Source organism: Toxotes jaculatrix, chromosome 6, assembly GCF_017976425.1.
Source record: "Toxotes jaculatrix isolate fToxJac2 chromosome 6, fToxJac2.pri, whole genome shotgun sequence".
Taxonomy (NCBI): domain Eukaryota; kingdom Metazoa; phylum Chordata; class Actinopteri; family Toxotidae; genus Toxotes; species Toxotes jaculatrix.
The window spans coordinates 12,490,229-12,513,427 of NC_054399.1; the positions used below are offsets into that span (position 1 = coordinate 12,490,229).

The 23,199-nt window shown below is 40.8% G+C and overlaps 1 protein-coding gene across 2 annotated transcripts in view; it reads left to right on the plus strand.

Moving 5' to 3' along the window:
• negr1 (neuronal growth regulator 1) overlaps positions 1-22,821 on the plus strand; it is a 131,735-nt gene extending 108,914 nt beyond the window's left edge. For both annotated transcript variants that reach the window (XM_041041005.1, XM_041041006.1), the window contains one exon: positions 19,627-22,821. In XM_041041005.1, coding sequence (XP_040896939.1) covers positions 19,627-19,727 — 101 coding nt within the window. In that variant the 3' untranslated portion in view covers positions 19,728-22,821. The remainder of the gene's footprint in view (positions 1-19,626) is intronic.
• The last annotated feature ends 378 nt before the right edge of the window (positions 22,822-23,199 follow it).

The window sequence follows — 23,199 nt, forward strand, 5'->3', positions numbered from 1 at the left end:
TTCCCACTGCTTCCGTTGGGGTCTTGTCTGCATGGACTGGTACTGTAAATCCTAGAGGACTGGACTTGTTGAAACAGTGTTAAACTGCATGAGGAGCTGCTACAGTCCTTCCTCTCTTTACACAGCATGCCTGATGTCAGACACACTGAGCTACCCACAGATAATCCTTTTTGGCAGTGCATTTTCTACCAGCCTTATCAGTTATATAGTGGCAAGATCAAGGGCCGTGCAAACCTCTTCTGCACCCTCCTCTCACCAACACACCGCCACCCCAACGCCTGTCCTGTATGGCTTGTTTTGAGGTGATATGCTGACCTTCATTTTTACCGTGTGCTAACTCGCCCAATCATCTCTGGAAGGTCCTGATAAGCAGAGGGCATGTCATTTATCATACTTGACTCCTAGATCCCTGAACAGTGTAAATAGACGATAGGTTTTGTCCTGTGGAACTGGAAACCTGTGAGCTCTCCCAGTCAAATACCTGTTGTTACAGAAAACAGGTTCAAAGGCACATAAGCTGTGAAAGCAGAGACTGCATTTACGAAGCTCTTCATTATACAGCGCACATCATGCAGGATATAATCAGCATTTAGTAAGGCCACTGATCATCTCATCTTATAGCACTCCTGAGCTTTACAGCATGATCCTCTGAAATATCAAAGTGTGCCAGTGTTTCTACTGTTAATTTAATTGAAACGCTTGTATTACCATACTGTAACAGCATATGTTTTCCGGAAATGAAAGCCATTGCTTTGATATCATAATAGCACACAATATGATTGCTGTATGGTCTTCTGTTTTCTCTCTGTAATTCATTGTAATGAGTATTAATCAAGGGAAGTGTTATTTTTGCTATTTGGCTGATTGGTATTCAGTTGTTTGTGTGATATTAGTCATTACGGGTTAGGTTCTCTTTTGCTCTGGCTGTCGGAGCTTTTTATTACAGTGCCCTAAAACACATTCTGAGTGCTAATACTGATTAGTTAAATGTGGGAGATACCTACAATGAAATTGATTTTGTGTTTAAGTGTGTTGGGAAGGGTGGTCTAGAGTGATGTCTCTTTCCCCTTATGTGCTTTTGTTAATTGATAATGAAACACAGAATGCTTCAGAAAAGGACACTTTAAAAAATAAAAAAGTATAGGAGACAGAGAAATAAATACTGATTGTGCAGATGTTTTTATGCACAAATCACAAGATGATGGAAGGACATATCAGTTTTTATATCCACAATGGACAATTTATACCTTACGCTGTATGTCTAATGGCAACGTTTAGTGCCAGTGCAGAAAGTAATGTGCCCTATATGTAGCTAAGCAAATTGTAATGATGTGGGGGTTGGTAAATGAATGTAGCTTGTCAGACTTTCATGCAGGAGATCAGAGTTCACGTCCCATTAACAAACCAGCAATTACTTTTTGCCTTTTTACTACCAGTAACCATGATCTTAGCCTAACCTTAACCATAGCCAAACCATATTGACAACTAGGCTAACTCAACTCATAAAGACACTCCAAGCTCCAATGTTTTGATGAATAAGGAGTAAAATATAAAAATTATTCTGTTAATAGTTTCAAATTAAAGCATTCTTAAGAATCCATTATTAATAATAAAGTGACAGCTTTGCTACTAATAACCTGATTAGCCAAAAAAAAGTAGTTCATATAGTTAAGCAAGTTGCAATACTAAATCTAATATATTAGATTACATTTAGATTTAGCAAATATAAAAATAACCTGCCACTAATAAAGAATCAACCATAAAACATAAACTCTACTGACAGGCTATGGCTTCAGAGGTGTGCTGCTCTACAGCACAGTCTACAATTAACTAGCTTACTCTCTCTTTTTGAGATCTGAGGCAGGTGTGTTTAGTGCAGTACCATAAGTGATCACTAGGGGTAACCAAAGGCTAATAAGGACAAATGAACTTGATCATTAAACCAAATGAACTGAAAGAAGGGCATGCAGATATTGTAAAAAGGGAGGATTTAAAAAATACATGTTTACACTGGATGTTAAAAAGCATTGTCATTGAAGAGCTAGAACTCTTAAATCGTCATATGCACTTGTGTTAATAATATTAGGATAATACTCCTCTGCAGTAGTTTGGTTTATCAGTAACACAGTACATCCTAACATTTCTCGGATTCCAGCCTCTCATAGAGCATTCAGAACACATTTTGGACTCCCGCAAAGGCCCACTTACTTCTCTTCTCTCCAATCTTAACTATATAAACAGATTATCATCCATATTTCATGGGCTTTAGCCTTCACTGTTCCTCTCTACCCCCCTCAAAGGCTCATTCTCAGCGCTGCTTTTCACCTGTTTCTCCGTCTCTGATATAAATGACCACGCTCACCTTCCCCCTATCAGCAGATTACTCTCCTTACCCCACATCTCTCTCTCACTGGGTCTCTCTGTCTCTGTGTCTCTGGTTCCCACATGTACCGTTTTCCTCTCTGATTATCTCTCCCACTTCGCATCTCCTCCAGAGTGCCAGCCATTAAATGCAAACCTGACCGCGTTGTCAGTCCCACGCACACACGGAAGAAACACAGCGGTGCACACCGAAACCGTAATAACTGTCTTCAGAAGAACAAGAAAACTATTTCACAGACTTCACTTTTTTCTCTGTTCATCTCTCATGGATATTTCTCAGTATTTGGGAGGATAATATCAGTGGGGGGTGTTGAAACTGAGGCCTGTCAGAGCCTTTCCAGTTTTTAAATTGTGCCAAAGAATCTTTTTTCTTTTATGTGTTTATTCCCACCTCTTATTTGAGCTCTTGTTGCAGCCGGCGCTTTTATCCCTGTCGCTGTCACTTATATTTTTTTCCTTCAGCCTAACTTTTCAAAGTTTGCAGATCACCAAATCTCACACATCTACCGCTGTACAGAGAAGATCAAAGCACATTATGCACTGTAGCGCTTTCAGGTCTGTGACATCCTTCCCCATTTTTGATGCTGTATTTACAACTGCTTTTCAAAATCTGCATTCTTACTTTTGAATTGAAAGTTTTGCAAATACAGAAAAAAACACGAAAGGGAAGTCACTGCTAAAGGGATGAGGAAAATGTTTTTTTTGTTTTTTTTTGTCAATTCAAATCTTTTTCCAACTTTAATTGGCACTCTTGCTACAGCAGTCAGGGTGATTAATAAGACAATTCAGTTGGAAAGATGGGTTTTGGTGGTCCCAACAGCAGTCAGGACTCTGCGTTTGCTGTGTGAGAGCTGGAGCAGAAAATGGATAGTCATTTCCTTTTATGGCCAGGAAAGACTGCTGTAGAGATTCAGTCTTGGTCTATAATTGAGACACCAGGGTATATTCTCTTTCAGGACAGACTCTAATGGTTAGTGCATTAAGGAGGATGATTGAAGTTAGCCACACTTACAGTAGAGGCCGCGGTAAATCAGAAAAGATGGCTTTTTGGCCAATTTGTAGATTGCAGTGAGTTCACACTGTGCAGTGCTTTAGGTCTTCCCTCTCTCTCATCTCTGGTGAGAGCACTCTTCAGCAGAGTTAAATGGGTGTAATTTTGAGGTAAAATAGAGAACACTTTTAGTAGTAATGGAGAGAGGGCTTTGGACATGTTGTGATTGCCCTTGGAAATACAGTAAATGCACTCTTCAGGCCTCGCTCAGTTGTTAGGAGGCTCTGCTCTTCATCATTCTTAGGTTTTGTATTCAGTTCATGAGGGACAAGGACCTGAGACGTAGCTTAAATTAAAACATTATTTGAACTCTGCATATCTGCAGAGCTGCAGGCTCAAGGTGCATAGTCCTACTAGATCCAAAAAAAGCCACTCAACTATATCAAATTTTGGATTTTGATCCATTTTTTTGTCTTTTACCCGAATTTCACATTTTGTCCATTTATTTATGGTGAGTTTTAGTGTCTTTCAGTTAGCAAAAACTTTAGGTGTTTCAATCTAGCTGTCGCCATCTTTGATGTGTACTCCTGTCATGGCTACATGTATTGTGCTATTGCAAAGTTAGCAGAAAAGGCGCTGATTACTTGTTTATGCCAGACTGTAATGGTTTGCATACACATTCCCACTCTCCTTTCTGGCTGTTTGAACATTGATCTTTTTTTCCTATAGTTGATCCTCTACTGTCTGATGGACGCTGCTACTACTGCACTGTATCCACTCACTTGTTGACTAAATTACTATTTGTAGTCTGGGTTTAGCTTAAGATGAGCAGCCAAAACATTAACATCAATGCAGTGATATTCCTTTAGCAAAAATCTCTGACATTTTGATGGACATTAATCCTGCACTCATTCTTACTGACAGCTTTTAAACATGATAGTCAATAGAACTTTGCATCTTTGACATTATTAGATTAACAGTAGCTTATCATTTTGGTGTATTTGTGTCATTGAAGCTGCTTTGACCACCACACGCTGCACTTCAGTGCGCCTTCGTATTGACTCTACTGTCTAGTGTCTGAACTCTAATTGATAAATAAACACCATTCTTCCAAAAGATATTCCCTCATTTAGTGTTTTGGTGGTGAGCGCTGTCTGACACGTTAGTCCAAAATCTCCCATAGGTGTTAAGTTAGGGTGAGATCTCGTGACAACCTCATTTTCATACTCATCAAACCATTCAGCGACCCTCCGTGACCCATGGATGGGGAATTGTCATCCTAGAACAGACCACTCCCATCAGGATAGAAATGTTCCCACTAAAGGAACAAGTGGACCCAAACCACATCAGCAAAATGGCCCCCACAGCATAACAGAGCCATGGGATACCCTCACTGTAGGGGTCAAGCATTCAGCCCACAGCACCACTTTGTGTCCGCCACACACAGACTCGACCACTTGTGGAGAATATGGCAAAGAATGACTCGTCTGACCACGTTGCTTTTTTCCTTTGTAGACCAGTGTCTATGGTTTCTTCACCACTGAACTCTGCATTCATCTTTGTAATGAGAAGTTTATGCGCTGCAACCCTACTATAATATCCCTCTCTATATAACTGTCAAATTGTCAGACTGTTCTTGCTCACCTGGCCTGATCATGTCCTGCACTGACATTCTTAGTCACCTGAGGGAAAATTACTCTTCTGTTTTTCTTTACATATCTTTACATACGCATGAGCATCACAGTGATCAAATGTGCGCTGTCGACCACACTTTCCGACTCTATTTACTGACGTTTTTCCTATTGATCGAAATGCAGATGTTGCTTTAGTCACTGTTCCTATTGAAACACTAACAACAGTTTTTGTGACTAAAACTCCTGCTATCTGTGCTCTCTATCTCTTGATACAAAATCAGAATCAACCAGGTTTGCTCAGCATTTTTATACATGTCCCAGAGCATGACTGGATGTTAGTTGTTTAATTGTACCATGCAGTGCACCTGTGTGGAAGCATCTGCATTTGTAATATTTCTTCACTCATTTATACAGGTTTTTCCTTTAATTTGTCACCTGTCTGTATGTCAGTATGCTGCCGTGCATGTTTTTCTGGTATGTCCCAGCAGCTTGTTTTTTGTTTGTTTGTTTGTTTTGTCTGTGTTAGCTAAGCGGAAGATTTTTTTTTACTAATCAGTAACTTAAGTGTGTGATTCTGCGGGTGCATGAAGGTCACTGAACATGACTGTTCATGAGAACAGAAATTAGTTCATAAAGTTTTGTCAATTTTGTAAAACATTTAGTCATAGTTTCATTTCATAGATTGCTTTTATTTAGTTTTTTGTCTTGTTTTTCATCTGAGAAAAATGTTTTCAATGTATATTTTGCGTCATTGTTTTGATTGACTCAGTTAATGCTGCCTCACAATACTGAATAACACTGAATATTTATTTCACCACTTCTATCACACAACTGGCAATTTCAACCATTTCCTGAGCTCTTCACGTGACTTCGAGTGGCAGGCCTGGGCAGCTTGTTGTGTGGTTTCATATATATATTCATATATGACAGCTGGCTGCTAGCAGATTACAGCCTCTGTGGGGGGGTGTGGGTTGAGTCTTGTTGCCAACTATTCTGATAATACTTAAACCTCAGGAATTCTACCCACCCATGGCCTGTCTTCTTCCCATGTATTTGAATCTCAGAGAGACGGGGTGCCTATATGTCACTCCATGATAAGTGTTGGGAATTACACAGTAATTAGTTTGCCCATTCTAAACAAAGCCTGACTGACACAGACAGTGAAAGAAGCCCGCGGACTAAAGATACTGTTCCCACTGCCTCCAAATGCAACCTCTGCTAAACCCTTGCCTCCCAAATTTACATAAAAATTCTAGGATCTATTCTAGGATTTGTTTCACTTGTATAAATCAAGTATACAAACATAATGAGATGGAGACGCATTTAAGCTTCTGTTTTATTGTTTAATTCTGTTGCTGAATCATTTTCTTGACCTCTTAATTCTGCAGCCAGATTAGTGACACTTCAGAGGTTGAATATGTTTGTGCTGTAAGTACTGTACTGTAAAGGATTCATAGTAGTCACATATACAGTAAATTAAACACTATTTATGTTTATTTTGATGCAGGGTAGAAGAAAAAATAGCAACAACCAAATCTTTGAACTAAATCATTAACTATTTGCTGTTTTAAAGGACAGTAACATGATGGGGTAGTGAGGGTAACAGCCAGACATTTTGTTATAGCATTTATACAGAGATATCTTTCCTCTTAGTATATCTGGTTATATTGGACCATTGTTGTCCAATCCGGCAATATGGGCTATGCAAGATTTTTTTTTTTTTATCAATATGATGCAGTACATTATGATGTAATAAATTTCAAGTAATTGATTCACAGGAGTTGATGGAATTTCAAAAAAACGTATCTCAGTGTACACTGATATTCCAATTTAGTGATGGATAATCTTAACCACATTGGCCATCTTGGTTGTTTGAAGTGATAAAACTAATTTAAATGTCTCCATCAAACTATACAACAGCAACTTTGCATTAAGGCCACCTGCATTTCTGAGCAGTATATAGGCATTTAATGAATGGTTTATATCACACTATAGTGTAGTTATAAGCAAATGTAAGTGTTTCGGTAATTTAACAACATAACATACATGGTTATACTAACATAAAATATCTCACCATAGGGGAAGCTGTAATTGTTAACAAATACTGTACACTAATAAACATGTTCCTGTACTGGTTATAAATGAAGTGTTTCTCATAAACCCAAATGCAATTAGGATTAGTTATTATCTGCATATAAAGGCATATAAAAACATTCAGCAAGGAAATTTGTCGAAAGGAGTCCATTGAGTATGATGACGGTCAGCCATCGAAGATGTGACTGTATTGGCCACTGATTTGCATTTCATCCAGCTTTGAATGAAATGGAATTCAAGCTCCTCTTAATCACAACAGCCCGGAGACAAACAACACTTTTCTAAATGCTGATGGTCTCCACTTTGTATTCAAGATCATACTGGAGGAAATGTGATAGGGAAGCCTCACTACTGCTATTCTTAAGTAGGGTTTTCCACACTCTCCTATCTATGTCCACAGAGAGAGATTTCTGAACGAATCCTGTTGACTTTCAGCACTTGTTTCACCTTCAAAAACACTTATCTATAACAGCATGTGGATCCATATATGCTGTCTTTACAGCACAATGCAGTGACTTTTAGCTTCATCTTTTCTTTAATTCCTTCTTTACTCCTTTTGTCAAGTTTGATGTCTTCAGTTTCGCCCCTCCGCCCTCTCAGGATGAACTCTGCTCGGTGCGGCAGTGCTGCTGCACAGTGTTGTTTTACTCTGGCAGACAATTATCTCAGAGAGGCCTGGACAGAGAGCACTGCTCTTCACAACAATTTCCCCCTACCTTTAAATCAGACCACACTGCCCATCACCCACCAAGTGGCACACACACTAAGTCATGCACACAAATACAGAGATGCAGGTGCCCTTAAAGCATTTCCTCTCTTTTCATGTCTTTTGTATTTATGCTATTAAAAATGGGTGGACTTGCACTAAATTTCATCTGGCACACACACTTCAATCACTGTCACGAGCCTCAGGAAAAACCTCTCAATCAACCAAACAACAGATGACAGTATCTACAATAAGCCGAGTTTTAGAAGCTGAGCATATGCATCGCCTTTCTCTCTGTTTACCGCTCCTCACGAGTCTTCAAAATCTTTTTATTGACAAACCACACCTTGAAGACCTTGGAGGTTTTTAAACGTGGTTAGAAAAGGTCATGACATTCAGAAATGGCATTCTCTTTGGGGGAAATGGCTTGGATGTCTGGCCATTAAATAAGGTTAGTTCTATCGACTCGATTTCCGAGCTGTTTGCCGTCCTCGACATCGCTAAAGAGTGGCTGGCCCTCTGCTAATACTAAAGGCTCTCAGTGCAAGTTGGAGTGGTGTCACCATGTGTGATACACTCCTCTAGAGACGAGTAAAGAGTGCAGAACAGACTCATGCACACACGCATGCAAATACACATACTGTATAAGCACTTATGTGCCGAGTATGCTCCCATTTGGTGGTGGTGGTGGTGGTGGTGGTGTGCGTGTGTATGGATGGGAGCATTAGTGGTGGATAGCTGGGGGGGGTGGGGTTCTGCTGACAGTTAATGACACACTTTTTCATGTGCATGCTCATTCACACACACACACACAAACACTTTCATGCATCCTGCACAGCTCACTGCTATCTCAGTTCTCCGCTTCCCTCCTCAGTTCTTCTCATGCAGCAGAGGAATTGAAATGCAAGTGCTTAAGGGTAAAGCCTCGAAGGCCCCAAACAGATTAACCCTTTACTATTCCCGTTGCCTTGCATGATGAGTTATTCAAGGGTTTTGACAAGGATCCACCCTCTTTTACATCACTTGTGATGAAGAAAGGTCAGTGAACATGCTGAGAGACGCCTTTGGCAAAATAATTTCAGGACTCAGTACACCAAGGCTGCGTCGGCCTCTGAAGTGATAAACGGCCCTTTTTTTTTTCCAAGTCCCCCCTTCTTGCTGAATTACTGTAACGTGTTTGAAACAATCAATGGGCTGAGCTACTCACAAGCCAGAGTCCCGTCACCATTGACACTGTTAATTAGTACTGACGAATCCCAGCCGCTTTTGTCTCAGCACATTTGAAAAGAGACGAGCGGATTAGACCATTTTGCTTTACATTTGTTATTCCTAATGCCATCTAGCATGGGAAGATCTTAGTGGTGGTGGGTGGCTCCCGGTGGGCCACCAGCCACAGATCTTCATCCCAACATGAAGAAATAGAAAATGACTGGAAAGAGGCCCATGTGCCTTTTACCAGAACACTAAGCAATCCTAGCACAGATCAGAATCAGAGGGATATTCCCTTCTTCCGTGACTGTTTATTTGCATTGCTTTTACATATCTGGCACTAGTGTGTCTTTTACTTTGTTTGTTGACATTTAGCTGATTGATGTGAGTTTTGAGATTACTGGCAATCCTCCTCTTTGCTCTAAATCCAACTAAACCTTAATGTAGTCTGAACCAGAGCAGAACGGCGATGGATGAACCACCTGAAATATACTCTGTTACTTTATCTACCATCCAAGTACATTCCACTGAGATGGTCTGAGGTGATCCTAAGGATTGGTATTTGGGTTGATCTGGGCATATTTTTGAGGACTGGTGTCAGCTAAATGAAAGATGATCAAAATCTGATCTTTTTTCAAGTTTGTTTGTCTCCTTTACCACAGCTGTGTGTGAATGTTAAAATATCCGTGTGCATCAGTGTGAGTGACCGTGACAACCAGGCTGACAAAGAACAGATTTGCTTAACTCTAACAATCAATGTATCAGTGCTTTAAGCTGATCAACTGTAGAGTTTCGAATCAGGACCTCCAGTATTTGGATCAAGCTTATGAAAAACAAGTATGTGTGTGCCAGATTTAGTAGTTTAGTAGTAGTGTGTCAGATACATACAGTATTTAATCATGTGGGTAAATATAAGTGTTTAATTTATGGCTGAGTGCTGCAGACAGGCAGGGGATAATGGAAAGTATCAAGAGATGGACTAACACATTGTTGCCTTTGCTCTTTCCATGGTAATATAGAATATTATAGATAATATAGAATATCACCCACCTTATCCTTGAAGTCTGGATAATTTATTCAGATCTGAAGAGAAATGAGATGCAAAGACTTCTGGAAATGCTCCATGCAGGGCTTCACAAGGCCCAGTTTGACTAATTCTGTTTTCAAGGTGAAAAATTATTCAATTACTGTGTACATGCAGCTGAGCGCTGTTAGACTGAAAGCGAGACAGTTGTCATGAATCATACAAGAAGAGCGTTTTGGAACTGATGCCTATTTTTTACATGACACAATTGAAACTCTCACTGTGGGTTTAGCAGGTCTGAAATTAATTCTGGAAAAGTTCTTTAAAGAGTGATTGGATGATTGTGCTCTTGTTTCAACATCGTACTTGTGTCTTGTATTCAGTAGATATATTTTTTAGCATGGTGTGTGTTGCCTGAATAGGGCTAGTGTGTTTTATACATGTAATCTTGATGAGAAAGGGCAGATCCAATTAATCTTGGTTCATTCTTTTCCTCACATACATTAATATTGATAGAGGAGCTCAGTATTTGGATTCTGCGTTCTAATAACCAATAAAACAGCTTTTTCACAATTTCTGGTGGAACTTTTATCAGTATTTTCTAGACATATGGCATTACCTCCTTTTATATGGCTACTTTGTGACCCTTTACATTCTGCCATAATTGCCTTTAGTGGCATGAATACAATATAATTTAAGTGACATTTCCCATGCTCACACTCACTGTCACCAGAACAGTGAGTCAAGTTGCTGATGAATACCCTATGTAAATGTGAATCCATTTGCTCTGGTTTCAGCTACAAAGGAAGATGTGTGTGTTTTACCAGATGTATTGATATTTGCCGCTCCCTGGTACCCGGCAGAGTTGAACTAGGGGTCAATCCACCGGTCCAATTTGTCGGTAAACGCAGACTCATTCCCCTCAGTGATTCCAGTCAATAATGTTTGACCTCGTGTGAAAAACAGGAACACAAAGGCAGAGAGAGTGGTACTCACAGACTTGGAGCTGCAGTCACCAAGCACAGTCCCACATCAAAGGGAAAGAGCATGTGTCACCATCGTCAGTCCTGGTATTTATGCAACCATGAGTTGCACATAGATAGTGTCAGTGTTGCAGAGAGGATAAGCCTACAGAGGAAAAGCTGAAGTGGATTTGGAGTAGGGGGGTGTATGTGGAGGAGCAGATAAGAGTTAAAGACTTTTTTTTAGGATCTGACAAGTTTCAGTGTGAGGTGATATTGTCTGTCTTTTATTCATCCCACCTAAACATCCAGCGTTATTGTCATTGTATACAGAGCACACAACTCAGCACTTCTAAACAGTCGCATAAAGCCTGGAACGCACTCACAGCAAATTGGATGTGCGTCACGCCTAACTTTGAAATGCACCCATTGTTTTTATTTGGCAGCTTTTTTTTGGTGCATCAGACCACCTCGACATGTCTACTCTGAAACTGTTTGGATTTTCTGAAGCATTTTAAAAGCAGCCAGGTCAATGCATTGCTACTTTTATTAGTAAAGAATAGAAGTAAAGAATCAGAATATCCTAATAATAATATTGTCATGATGATAATAATAAAAATTCGAATCAAAATTCAAGCACCTTTTGTGTAACTGAAGTACTGTTTAAGTACTGAAAACTTCATCTTCCACCACTGCCTAAACAGCTGCACTATATCTTTTATTCTATATATAGAATATATCTTGTATGTGTTCTTTGTCGAACTGTACAAAGAAGACCTACACATTGTAATGTACCTTTGATAAGCTGGATCCTTCCTGTTTTATTCCTCCCGTCAGCAACAAGCCCACGGAAATGTCAGAAAAAAAGAGCATCACTGCGACACACGTCAAATTCACTCCTAATTCCTAACTTAAATACACACCCCAGATTAACTGCAGCTGACATTACTGATTTCTTTTTTAGCCTTTTTAGTGCAGCCCATCTCCAGGACAACAGACGGAGGCTATTAAGAATTAATTAACAGCACCACAATTAGTTTTCTAGTTTCAGTATAAAAGGGATTCATTTTAATTCCCTGACTGCGATCCCTCAAAGCTGCATGTGTCAAGAGGGTCATGTAAGTAGCCTCCATGCTCTGTTCTGTTTTGTTTGTTTCATTGTCCACAGTACTGCAGTAGACGTGGCCATGAATGGTGGGATGTTGTGGATGTGTATATCCAGTTCTGAGACCTTGAACTGTTAAAACCACTTTAGAGATACCTCAGTGTGTAAATTAGAAAGAAAGGTATTCATACACACACACAGACCAGACTGAGTTTGGTAATGTGCACCTGTTCTGTCTCAAACTGCTGTTTAAATTCCCCTCTGAATCAATGGTGCTCAATTCAGGACTCTATAGCTTTTATCTGAACCTCCCGCAGGCAGTCAGCAACAAGGTGGGGAGTAGAGACTGGAGAGCGTTCACTGCCTCAGGTTCTGTCTTGGCGTAATAAAGGAATATTTCATGTGTGACACTCACAGCCTATGGGCGTACACTATCTAAAGCAGACTTTGAGCTAGCAATAATTAACGTAAACATATGGTGTGTGCCTCCATTGAATTGTGCTTCTCCTCCATGCAGCCTCAAGTCTTTGCAGCGCCTCAGCTAGAAATAATCCACTGCACATGCTAATCACTTGCCAATTGATTTGGCCCTTTTTGGTCCAACAATTTCTGTAAACCACCAAATTGATCTGAGAGAAATCAATTAACAGCTCAGGGTAGGTAAATATGAACAAAAACTATGGATTGGTCTGCATACAGCATGACCATCTGAGCAAATTCTGGCTGCAGCCTGTGTTCTTGTGCAGAGATGCTCAATGCAAGCAAATCCCAGTTAGGTTCGACTAGCCCCGGGTGAACTGTGATAACCAGGCAGTCTGCAGTGATAAAGTTATCTTATATCCATCAGGAAGAAAATGCACTTAACCCTCTACATTCAGCCCTGCTGAGTTATCAGCACCATAATGGAAATTGATAAAAAGAGAGCTGTCTTATCATAATCCCACATACATAACAGCAGGGAATTTCTATTTTAGGAGGCTACAGACTAAGGACATGGGCGAGGAAGAGAGCAGGAAGAGAGGGTTGCCTCCTGGTTGGAGATGAGATATTTATCAGGCTGTATTGATGGAGCAGCCGAAGGAGATGCAAGTAGCGTCAGTTGGTCGTAAGACATTCCTCATAAATGGCCAGATTGTCGCTGTCATTACGGGGGCGCTTAGCTTAGCAGTGGCTGACTCAGCGAAATCCCTGGGCCTGCAGCAGGACTCGCACAGAAATAAAACCCTGATAAGCATTAAAAAGTGAGGGAGAGACGGGGGGGCATGGGGAATTATTAGAGAGAGTGGGAGTGAGAGACCCAAATATGAGAGGGAGATTATTACAGAGACAGTGAGGGGAAGAGAGAGGGAGCGAAAGGAAAAGGGAGGCTGCATGAACTTGCTACATGCTGACGCCATTTGTTTGTGTCCCTGTGCATTTTATTAAGCTTCTAACATTAAACAGATTTAGCAGGAGCAGCCAAAGTCATGCAGTAATTATGCTTTTGGAAATGCTGTGATTAAAAATGCTCGCATAAAGTATCAATCCACACTGTTTTTTTTTTTTATTCCTAGAACATGCTGATGTGGCTTTACCCTCTAGATTTGGAAAAAAAAAACAAACCTACAAGGAAAAATTCATAAAACATTTTAAAAATGGAAATTTATCCATCAGGCTTGCATATAAAGTACATCATTTGCAAGCTCATTGATTTCCTGAATAAAGCATGTCCTTGAATTGAAAGGTGCAATAAACATGTGTGTAGGTCACTCTTTGGATTCCTTTGAATGCAAGACTCATAACTTCACTATTCAGTTCAAATAAAAAGGGATACACATATTCCTCCTGTTTAAGAAGGTGGAGGAAAGGGAGATTGTAAGAGAGGGAGGTCGATCAATAAAGAAAAAGAACAGTATCTGTGTGGAGAATGCCGGAAATGTCTCCTCTGTCGGGATTCCTTCCTCCAGCTCACACAGTGCTGAGGGCTCTCTTATGTGTCCAGATACCCCATGGAGGCGTTGATTAAGTCAAGCTGAAGGCCAAAGCCTGCCTGCAATCGAGAGCCCCCAGCTCACTCAGTGAGCTATCAGGTGACCCATCTTTCTCGCTCATTCACTCTCCAGTCAGATACTGATGCTGAGAGGAGCTATTAGAGCCCAGGCTCCAGCCCCAAAAAGCATTCTGCTGGGTGTTGATAACCAGCAGGTACCGGGATGTGGAGAGAGAGAGAGGGAGGGAGGGAGCGTGGTGGGAAAGGGGTGAGGATACGGCAGCATTGGGAGGCGGAGGAGGGTAAATGATCTCTGAAGGCCATCTTATTAATGGAGGCTTTTCATTACTAGCACTAATGTAAATGATTGGTGGGGCTAATGAGCTCGAAGGTCCGTGTGAATGAGGGCTCAGTGGAGCAGCAGTGTGTGATGATCATAGCGGGAGACGAAGGTGATGAGTTTTGAACATCATATCTGGTCATGATGAACACTTTGCTTGTACAAGAACAGGAGGAATAGAGAGAGAAATGGATGAATGAGCTGATGGGTTGGCGACTCAATTGTGCACCGACTCAATATGGCTGGCTGCTACAGGCAAGAGGGTCCAAGATGAATGGTGGAGGGGGAGAATGTATTTCACTGTCGGTGGACTGAAGTGAGGTAAAGCATGGAAAATGTCTTGATCGCCTTCTATAAAGTGCTTGCACCCTCCCGGGGTGTAAGCACTTAGAAGACGATAAAAAAAACACAGCACATTCTTTGACAGCTCTGCATCCACTCATCGGATGTCATGAGCACTACATGATATTCCATTTATTGTCTTCACAGAACACCAGCAAGGATCCCCCCACCCCCACCACCACCACCACTACCAAAAAAAGAAAAAAATGCTCTTAGTATTTGCTGTAGAGTGTTAAAGACACCCTTGGTGGCTGCTGTGAACCTTGCATGTAGAGGGATTTAGTCCGATTTACAGCGTGGTGTGTGTAGGATCAGTTCTGGCTCTAGAGTGTCTCATGTGGGCTCTCTCAGGGGAGCTGCGGGGGGAGGACCAGAGGCCACTGATTGATGGTCAAGGACACTGAACCCCTCCCCCACCCCCTTGCTCAGAGGAGCCCATCTCTGTAGCCATGTCCTCGGGGGGATTGGGATGCTGCCTGGCTGGCTGCCGTCTGTGCGCCGCTTGTGACAGCCTGCTTGGAGGACACGACCAACTCAAGGGATGAATCATCCGCTAAACGCAAAATGAATGAATTGGAGACTTAATCCAATACAAAAACATGGGAGATTTTTTTCTATTCTTCTTGCCTCTTGCATTTTCACGTGCATTATGGAACATGTATGAAGCTTAAGGCGAGCAAACGCAGGATTGAGGATTTCTGAATGGACCACATGTTTTCACAAGCCCAGTGTGTGTGTGTGTGTGTGTGTGTTGGTTGAAATGCTGAAAAGAGGAAAGGAGCTCACGCTATTACTTGATGAATGATGATGTTCCAGTGAATTACAGAGCAGTGCATGATACTTGAGCTGGTACTCAACACAAACCCTGCATTGAGTGTCACTGTTGCATATTTCAGTATGATTCATTATCTGTGTCAACTGTGACTGAGGTTCAGGGCCTTAGCATTTGTTGTGCATATGATATGTGGGTGACAAAACTGCTGTCGATGGAGATTTGGGAGGGATAAGGGGGAGGGAAGAAGGACGAGTGAGAGATTGGCTCATACTTCCAGCACACTATTTAAAGCTCATGGCTCAAGTCCAGAATCAGAGGGGAGAACCAGAGATTGTTATTTTCATGTGACTCCGGCTAGTGCTGGGGAGGCTTTAGTTTTTCATTTCAATTCTGTTGCAAAACAGTAATTGAAGTGTATCGCTTTCATCTCCACTTATCTCCTCTGCTCCTCTCCCTTTGGAGCGCTGCTTGTCTTCCCAGCGTTTGCGCATCTTGACACTGTTGGTTTCTCTATGATATATTGTCTGGGTTTCTGTTACTTCATTGTAGCTTGCTGCTGATGTACATGGCAATTAAATTCAAACCCCAAAGAGGTAGAGCTCAGTCAGATCACCGCCCCTCCTCCCTTTCTTTCCTCTCTCTCCTGTCCGCTGCTGCTGCAGCCGCACACTCGCACCCCTTTCAATCACTGTCGTTTCTCCCAGCTCTTTCTTCCTTTGATTCCCCCTTCTTCTCCCCGGTATCTGTCTTTCTTTTGTGCTCGCTTTCTGTCTGTCTCTGTCTCTTTTCCCCTTCTTTTCCCTTCATGTTAATAAGCAGAGTAATGGTGTTGCAGGCAGTTCCTGTTTGGGGAGTTAATTAAAATGGCAAGTTACAACCCACACAGTCAAAACAATGGAGGCCCCTGTTTTTCGCAGTGACACAGTGAGATATTAAACAAGCCCAGAATCAAACACTGTGAGGAGGCAGGAACCCAGTCACAGTGAGTACACCCCAACCTGATTTAACACTTTCCTTCCTGATGCACTGAGGGGTTTACTGTTACGCTCTCCAGCCCCAGTCAACATTAGTCGTAGCACAGGGCCAGCAATTACCTTGTGAGCCTCCCTGAACTGCTGCATGAAAAGCAGTTGTATACAAGATATTAATGTGATTACTGCAGCATTTACTGAGCCAGAAACTACACTGACACTGATCAGATGAGAAAGTGAAGATGGGAAATAGTGATATCTGTCTATTCCCCATCCACCACCACCTCACACACACACGCACACTCACACATGAGCACACAAACCCCAAATGATTTTGCTAGCATGGCTAGCACAGTGCAGCTCACTCAGGCTTCGGCAACAGTGGGCCGGCTGAGCAGGACAGGAGCTGTTGCCATGGTTACATTTCTCGGCTCGCTCTCACAGCCCAGGAAAACTGTGTCATTATCCTGTACTTTGGATAGGAGAAGAGAGAGAGAGAGAGAGAGAGAGAGAGAGAGAGAGAGAGAGAGAGAGAGAGAGGAGGAGGAATACAAAGAGAGAGAATGAGGCAGAAATGGGAGACAAAGATAGAAGGCAACGGGGGGGGGGGGGGGGGGGGGGGGGGGGCTGCAGTTCACACAGGCCAACCATGCATCTTATACACACATCATCAAAATTTGCACCCATTTGTGCTCCTCTATTCACTACCCCCCCCCCCTCCCCCCCCTTTTTTTTTTTTTCATTCTGTCAGCGGAGCTATAGTTTTCACTCTAATAGGTAAACAACTACAATCCTGACAAATAATGCTTGAAAATAACAGGTAAAAGCAGCACTGTGTCAGGTGATAATGGGAAATATGTCTTTTTTTGCTCTCTCCCTGGCATCTCCTGTGAAAATTGTCACCAACAAGCTATTATGTTGGTTAAAAAAAAAAGATCATTCTCTGCATCATTGTATTTATTTTAACACACCAACAGCCATATGCCACTCTAATGACAACCACGGCGGGTTCTTATTGAATAAATACACGGTCCACAATGACAACAGCGCAGTTGGATGCTCTTCTTCAAAATGTGCAGCGACGAGCTATTTCTAACCATATAAAAATACAGGAAGTTATATGTTTTTGACTGCATCTGTCTGAGTACAGTATGCGTGTGCGGTTATGTTGTTGCTTCGCTCGGTGTGTTTGTGCAACGTGAGGTCCACATCAGAGGACTTACATTGTGAACTAATTACATGGCCGTGTAAATAGAGGCACCCTGCTGATATGGGCTGTGCACCACATGATTTCCCCTGGTAGAGCAGAGACTGTTTGCGCGGCCTTGTGCTCTGTGTGTGTATAATGTGTGTGTATAATGTGTGTGTGTGTGTGTGTGTGTGTGTGTGTGTGTGTGTGTGTGCCTGTGTGTGTGTGTGCACGTAGGCATGCATGACCTGTACATGCAAGTATATGTGTGTGTGGGTGTGCGTGTGCGTGTGCTGATGGAGAGCATGTTTTGTAACCTGTGAGGTGTGCTTTATTGAGCTACAAACTAAAAGAGTGTGTCTGTTTTGAGGACGCAGAGTAGCCCCTCCAAATGAAAGGCTGCCCTCTCCCTCTCTGCCCGCCTGACGCAGCTCTCCAGAGAGCCCTGTTCATATTACTGTGGCTGTCTGCTGGTCAGAGAAACACAAACAGCACAAAACAAAGCCGCCTTCAATTGGAATGTGAAGAAAAGACTTTGCCCTCATCTTTTCTCCACTGATGACTTTTTTTGTACCACTAATATGAAGGGGTTGGGGGGTGTGGGGGAGGTGTTTTGACACCCAACTAGAAGAGGATGAGACAGAAGGAAAGTTGTTTTAAAATATTTCTGAATCAGTGGTGCAGTGGTGCCAAATAAAAAAAGTGCATTTAATCATGCACTGATTGAGGTGCCTCTACTTTAGCTGAGTATTTGCACTTAATGCACTTTATTCTTGTACTCCACCACAGTTCAGAGGCAAATATTGAACTTTTTACTCCACTTTAACAGTTGTTGTTACTTATTGTTCCTCTTACATTTCAGATTGAAGGCCCTGCACACCCACACAAGTGTTTTCAATTAGTCAGGCTGATTAGAGTCTGGGTGGAGATGTGTTTGAAATTGCGCAGTGATGCAGATACATTGGACCAATAGGGCAGATTGTCCCACCTTTACATGTGCAGCAAACCTAACAGGAGGGTGAGAGAGCTGTCAATCAAGCCTAGATAGTACATTACTCCAATCAGTACTGAGAAGAGGTCTGATGAAGCAACAGAAGTGAAAACACCTGTTAACTTGTGACCATTAGATGAGAGATTGTCTGTATGCTAAGGATGAAGCTTCCACCAGCAGCCGGCTCACTTGGTTTAGCATAAAGTCTGGAGGCAGGGGAAAACAGGCAGCCCCGCGCTGTCCAAAGGCTAAAGAAAAAATCACCTGCCAGCACCTTTAAAACTCAGTAATAAACACATTAAATCTCCATTGTTTAATCTGTAAATCTTAATCCTTAAGTGTAAAAACAACTATTTGAGCTCCTGCACTGCTGCGGTATCAGTCCTCTCATCTGACTCTTGGCAAGAAAGTGAATAAGCATATTTTCCAGAATGTTTCCCTTAATCATCTTGTGACCCCTCAGATTTATCTTGTGACCCATTGGAGGAGGGATAACCCCCAGGCTGGCAACAACTGGACTAAAGTACCTAACTTTATATAAAGGAACAGCAGCTCCACCTCAGCTAGACACTAAATGTTAACTTATGTATTGATGCATCAGTATTAACAATCTACAAATGTCATAAATAATAAAACATCAGTCACAAGGAGCCACCTTTCTGCAGAATGAGTACATTTACTTTTGATTTTTTAAGTACATTTTGCTGATTATATTTCTGTGCTTTTAGGAAATGCAGTACTTTTAAGTAAAGGAGTAGTGGTGGTGTCTTACATCAGCGCACAAACCAGCTCAAATCAGCCACAGTTGTACAGTAATTACAGTTCTTACAGTCTCATTTGGAAGCACCATACCAAGCTGACTGAGGGTTTGCAAATGGTGGGTGCGGCGGAGTGAAAGTGCAATCACAACTAATCAGAGCTTCTCTTGTTTCCTGCCCACAGCGCCCAACACTGCACCCTATGGGAGCACAGGAAGTGCACACGTCCCGCTGGCCTGCCGATACCTGGTCCTGGCTCTCTCCTCCTTCATCAGCGTGTACTAGCAGAGGCCAGCCCGGACACAATGACTGTCGAGAGCATTTATGAATCCTTTTTGACATTGCTGATGGCTGGAATCCAATCTGGTACAGTTTGCTGAAAAGCCGTGAGGGGAAAATAGTCAGCGTTACTTTGTGTGGGGAATTTTTTTTTTTCTTTGCTTTTTGGTGAAATTTCTGTCATGTAAATACTATGATGTTTTTTTTAATTATTATTTCCTCTTTCTTCTGTTTTTCTTTTCTGATTGATTGACCATCTTTGTGAATCAGTGCTCACCCCCGCCCCCAACCCCCACTCCACCTCCAATCATATCAAAAGTCCCCCCCAAACCTCCCAAATGAGATACGTTTGTGCCTCTTTCTCTGAGAGGCAATGGCGCAAAATTGACATTTTCACCTGTTTTTGTATATGGCTAAAAAGAAGCAACTGTGCCAAGTCTCTCAGTACACAGAATTACCATACCAATGTTGTATTGAATGTATTATGGGTTGTTGAACAAGGAAAGTCATTTACAGTAGATTCCTAACAATACAAATTTTGATTATGGAGTGTGCTTAAAAAAAATACAGAAAAACAGGAAAAAAAAACAAAATAACAAAAAAGGCAGGGCTTTTTCAGGACCTGTATTGTCATGATAACTCTATAGATGGATGAACAGTGTTGAAGGTGTGCTTTGTTGTATTCTGAAATGGGTCCTTAAGTTACTATGCCTGCCTCACAGCTTTGATCAGGCAGCCGTCAAAGTAGCAAAGTATACTGTATCGTATCTTTATATTTTAATATAGTGTAGGCTTTTGTTTTAAAGTGGGACCAGCTTTTCTCATTCGACCAAGAACATTAACATAGTTCATGACTTTGTACAGTATGAAGGGAGGAACATCGCTGCCCTATGTTTACATTTTTATCGAAAATATAAATACTACAGTATATCCTCCATACTTTTGTTTCAGTGAGTCCACATACGTGAATGTCAGAACAAATTGTTGCAGTTGAGAAGAAAAACCAGAGCCCAAGTTCAACTGTGCTTCAACAACAAGCTTTTCTCTTAAAGATTCAGTTCTTTGAAATCTGCCACCTCCAGTAGGCGTCTGAGCAGAGCGTTTTGTCTCTGAATTTGCTGTGTACCTAGTGATCATCTTCTGGCTGAAAACCCACAGCTGCACACTGTAGGTCTCTTGAAGTTTTTGGCTTCAACTTTTGGCATGATACCGATGATATTGGATTCTGGGAAAACAGCATTTTGCAGCATACTATTTTACTCCTCTCTTTTCTTTACAGATGATTCAATACTTAAATATATTACTGTCTCTTTCACAGTAAATATATCTACTTTGTGTACCAATTAACAAATAATTGAATTCCAGAGAGCCAAAGGTCACGTAACTTAAGATTTCTGGTAAATATTACAGCATATGTGATTACAAGTACAATCTACATGAAAGTACAATAATGAAACCTTCTTTGACTCCATCTAAGTCCTTCTGATAATTATGAGCTAGAGATCACAAAATCAAGATACGAACATACTTATCATGACAAACATGGCCTAAGGTGCTAACAGCTCCTCCAAGATGTGCAAATTTAACACAAACATATGATCAGTGTCCACAGAAACGGTGAACGTCCACAGGAGTTCAGAATGAATTAAACCATGAGGTTGTTTAATAGGAGAAACTGTGGCTTTATGTTCACTCAAGTTAATCATATCAAGGATCAAAAATAGTGTTATTGTAAGGGTTTACTTTTGACAAGACTGTCAGCATGGCATAATCATCCTCAAGTATCTTCAAACCATGTAAAAAGAGACACTGTACTGTAATGCCTTAATAGTACCACAGACATTAAATGAACCTCCTTTAGAAGGACACTTCTCAATGCTCTCAATAATATACAATTCATTTGTTTTATACACTACTAATGATTGAATGTTCACTAGCCATTCAAATTAGGTATTACAGTGTATTCAGTAACAATTAATCTCTCAACCTATGGCTCTCGCAGGTATTTTCAAATAAGCCAGTCGCATCTGATAAAAATGCAGTATTTGTCGTACAGGTTAACATGTTTGCAAGTCTTGTTTGGATTTGGATTGTGTTATATTTTGCCCCGCGATTAAGGGACTAACAGTTCACACAGTATTTTCACATGAACTTGTAACTGCAAACCTATAGAGAAATAGCCATCGCAGTTAAAAGACTTAAAGCACAAACACTGTTATTATTTTTATGTTTTGTGGTGATTTGTTTGAAGGTCTGCTAAACATTTTCTTCTTTTATTGTTTGTATTGAAATTGTTATCAGCTTGTTTTACAAATTATGAAAATACTGCACCATATGATCTTGTTTAAATGTTACGGTATAATGAAAATGGGTCAGAAATATATTTATTCTCTTCCTTTATGAAAACAATGTATAAAAGATACATTTGAAACATGTAAAACTGAATATGTGACATTTATTTGAATGAGGCTCAGTATGGCATAGTTTATAATGTTGTTGGGTTCATTTAGATGCCATAACTGTTGTTGATTTTTTGTCAGACGAGTACATTAAAAAAAACAATGTTTGCAATCAAATTACCTACTTTTTGAAACAGAGAGGGTGTGAACCAATATAACAGTATTATAGAACAGAATCAATGTGTGTATATTTGGAGAAAATAGGATACCTTTTGATCTTTAGAGCCAGTGTGTAGTCATAGTTTTCACACACTTGCGTGTTTGACGATGTGCAGAGAGTATGGTTGTGCTGCATGTCAAAGTTAACCTGTGTTTTTGAGGTGGCCATTTTACAGATATTCATACTTTTACAGTTTTTTCCAAAAATTGTTTTGGTTCTTGAACCTGGTCTAAAAATACATACCTCCTACAGATCACCAGGCCATGTTTGTTTGTGATTTATTTGATAAACTAAAACTGCTATTCAGAGTCATGATAATTCTTGTGGCACATTGGTGACAGTCTGGAGTTATGTTGGTTGCTTGTCTAAGCAGTTAAGACCATGCTAGTATTCCATATGAAATGTACTGGATGTTGATTATTTTGAATAATGGTATTAACAAGTCCCTTTTATCGAATCACTATTATTTGCAATAAAAGTCTTCATGTTACAATATAAACCCATATCTGAGTTAATGAGCACTCAAAGGGGTTTGTCGTTATCGCAAAAGAGCCAGAGTGCGCCAGTGCATCAGGGTCCTCTTTAAAACAAAAAAATTTCCCAAAACAGGTTTCTGCTTTTTAGACTTAATAATCATTATCAGCATTTATTTCATGACTTAGCTATACTACAAGGTGAACCATTGGCTGTTATAGCTAATAAACGTGCAAAAGCTGGTTACAGTACCTAACTTTAGCTGATGGTACAATAGCTAATTTTAGCTAACGTTATAATAGCTAACGTTATAATAGCTAATGTCAGCTAACTACATTTAGATGTTAAATCTTATATATCTCCTATTGACAATTTACTATTAATT